At 45.6% G+C, this 1,784-nt stretch overlaps 1 protein-coding gene across 1 annotated transcript in view; it reads left to right on the top strand.

The window, feature by feature from the left end:
* Positions 1–1,197, top strand: part of IZUMO3 (IZUMO family member 3) — a 21,740-nt gene extending 20,543 nt beyond the window's left edge. The window contains exon 7 of the mRNA XM_029286560.1: positions 1,103–1,197. Coding sequence (XP_029142393.1) covers positions 1,103–1,197 — 95 coding nt within the window. The remainder of the gene's footprint in view (positions 1–1,102) is intronic.
* The last annotated feature ends 587 nt before the right edge of the window (positions 1,198–1,784 follow it).

Raw genomic sequence — 1,784 nt, 5'->3', positions numbered from 1 at the left:
GAAGGGGGGAGGCCTGGCGACGCTGCGCCCTGCCGGGCGCTCACTGACAGGGCCGGGGGGGCCGAGGCGGCCAGGGAGGAACAGCCAAAATGCCCCCTCGGCTTATGCGCGGGTCACCAATTTTTCCCAGTTCTCTGTGGGAAAATCGGTCCCTCGGCTTATACTCGGGTCGACTTATACTCGAGTATATACGGTACTTATGTACCACTTCATAGTACTTTATAGCACTCTCTAAGCCAGGGGTGTCAAACTCACCATGTCACGTGACGTGTCATGACCAGTGGTGGGATTCAGCCAGTTCGCACCACTTCGGCAGCTAATTTTTTGTTGCCCAGGCCCAGAATGGATTTCTGGAAGTGGCATCCACACAGAGAACTGGTTGTTCACATATTTGAATCCCACCACTGGTCATGACGTATCATGATTTTTTTCCCATTGCTGGAGCTGGGGTGGGTGTGGTTTTGGCATGACGCATCCAGCCCGTGGGCCGGCAGTTGGACACCCCTGCTCTAAGCAGTTTACACTGTCGGCGTATCTCCCACAACAATCTGGGACCTCATTTTACCGATCTCAGAAGGATGGAAGGCTAGCCCTAAGATTGGTCCATCATAACTTCAAACTGTCGCAAAGTGACCAATCATAGGTTGGGAACTATCTGTATTCCTCTCTTCTTGCTCCCATTTAAAGATGCCCTTTTAAGCAATTGGACAAATATACTGATGGGGCAGAAAGATACCCTATTCCAGCATTAAATTTTATATGGGTTCACCCAAGACTCTAAAACAGGCATGTCAAACTGCCGGCCCACGGGCTGGATGCATCATCCAGAAACTGCACCCACCCCATTGCTGGCAATGGCAAAACCGTCCCGATATGTTGCGCGACGTCACGTGACGTCGCAGGTTTGACATGTCTGCTCTAAAACAAAACACCGTTTTTTTGATGGAAAGTGCTTATGACTTGAAAATGAGCCCATCAAATTATGGTCTAATCAAGAAATCTTGGTTAAGCAACCCATATATTAACTTACTGTGAAGATTCCTTGCTTCCATGCTGAGCTTCTTGTTAACAAAAAGCTAAAAAAGATTTTTCTCTTCTTCAGTGGAAGACAGACATCTGGCAGAATACAATGAAATTGTTCTTTATGTGTTCCTTGTTTGCGAGTCTGCGATAACAACTTGGATCATACTTGTGTGAGTAAACACCCCACCAAGTCCTATGAATTTTCCCAAATGATCAGGAATAAAATCATTAGATTAATTCTCCTTACTTTTGTTCCTAAAAAAAAATCAAAGGATGTTAGTGAAATGGATTTTCTTGTAAATCTGGCAATTATGCTTACCTCTTAGACCAGCGGTTCTCAACCTGTGGGTCGCGACCCCTTTTGGGGTCGAACGACCATTTCACAGGGGTCGCCAAAGTCCTGGAGTTTTTCCTCATAGAATCCTTATGAAACGCAGTCCGGCATTTTTTTTTGTTTTTTCCCCCTTTTTTATGAGCTGTGCTATTCCCTCTTATTCTATTGGCTTTTGAAAGCCAATAGAATAGACTCTATTCAAGAGAGTCTATTCTATTGGCGTTCGAAAGCTAATATTTTCTATTGGCTTTGAACGCCAATAGAATAGACTCTCTTGAATAGAGTCTAATTCTATTGGCTTTCAAAAGCCAATAGGAATTGTCCAGGCTGTTTCTGCCATGCTGAGCCTGCCAAAAGTCCCAGTCGGCAAACGTTGCTGCAAGTTGTCTGCAGCTAAGGCGAGCTTTCTGGAAATTTCCACCCCTCC

This window comes from Protobothrops mucrosquamatus, unplaced genomic scaffold (genome assembly GCF_001527695.2).
Source record: "Protobothrops mucrosquamatus isolate PMUCROS unplaced genomic scaffold, P.Mucros_1.0 scaffold4065, whole genome shotgun sequence".
Classification (NCBI taxonomy): domain Eukaryota; kingdom Metazoa; phylum Chordata; class Lepidosauria; order Squamata; family Viperidae; genus Protobothrops; species Protobothrops mucrosquamatus.
The sequence above is the reverse complement of the archived record's forward strand: the minus strand, read 5'-3'. Positions and strand labels throughout refer to the sequence as shown.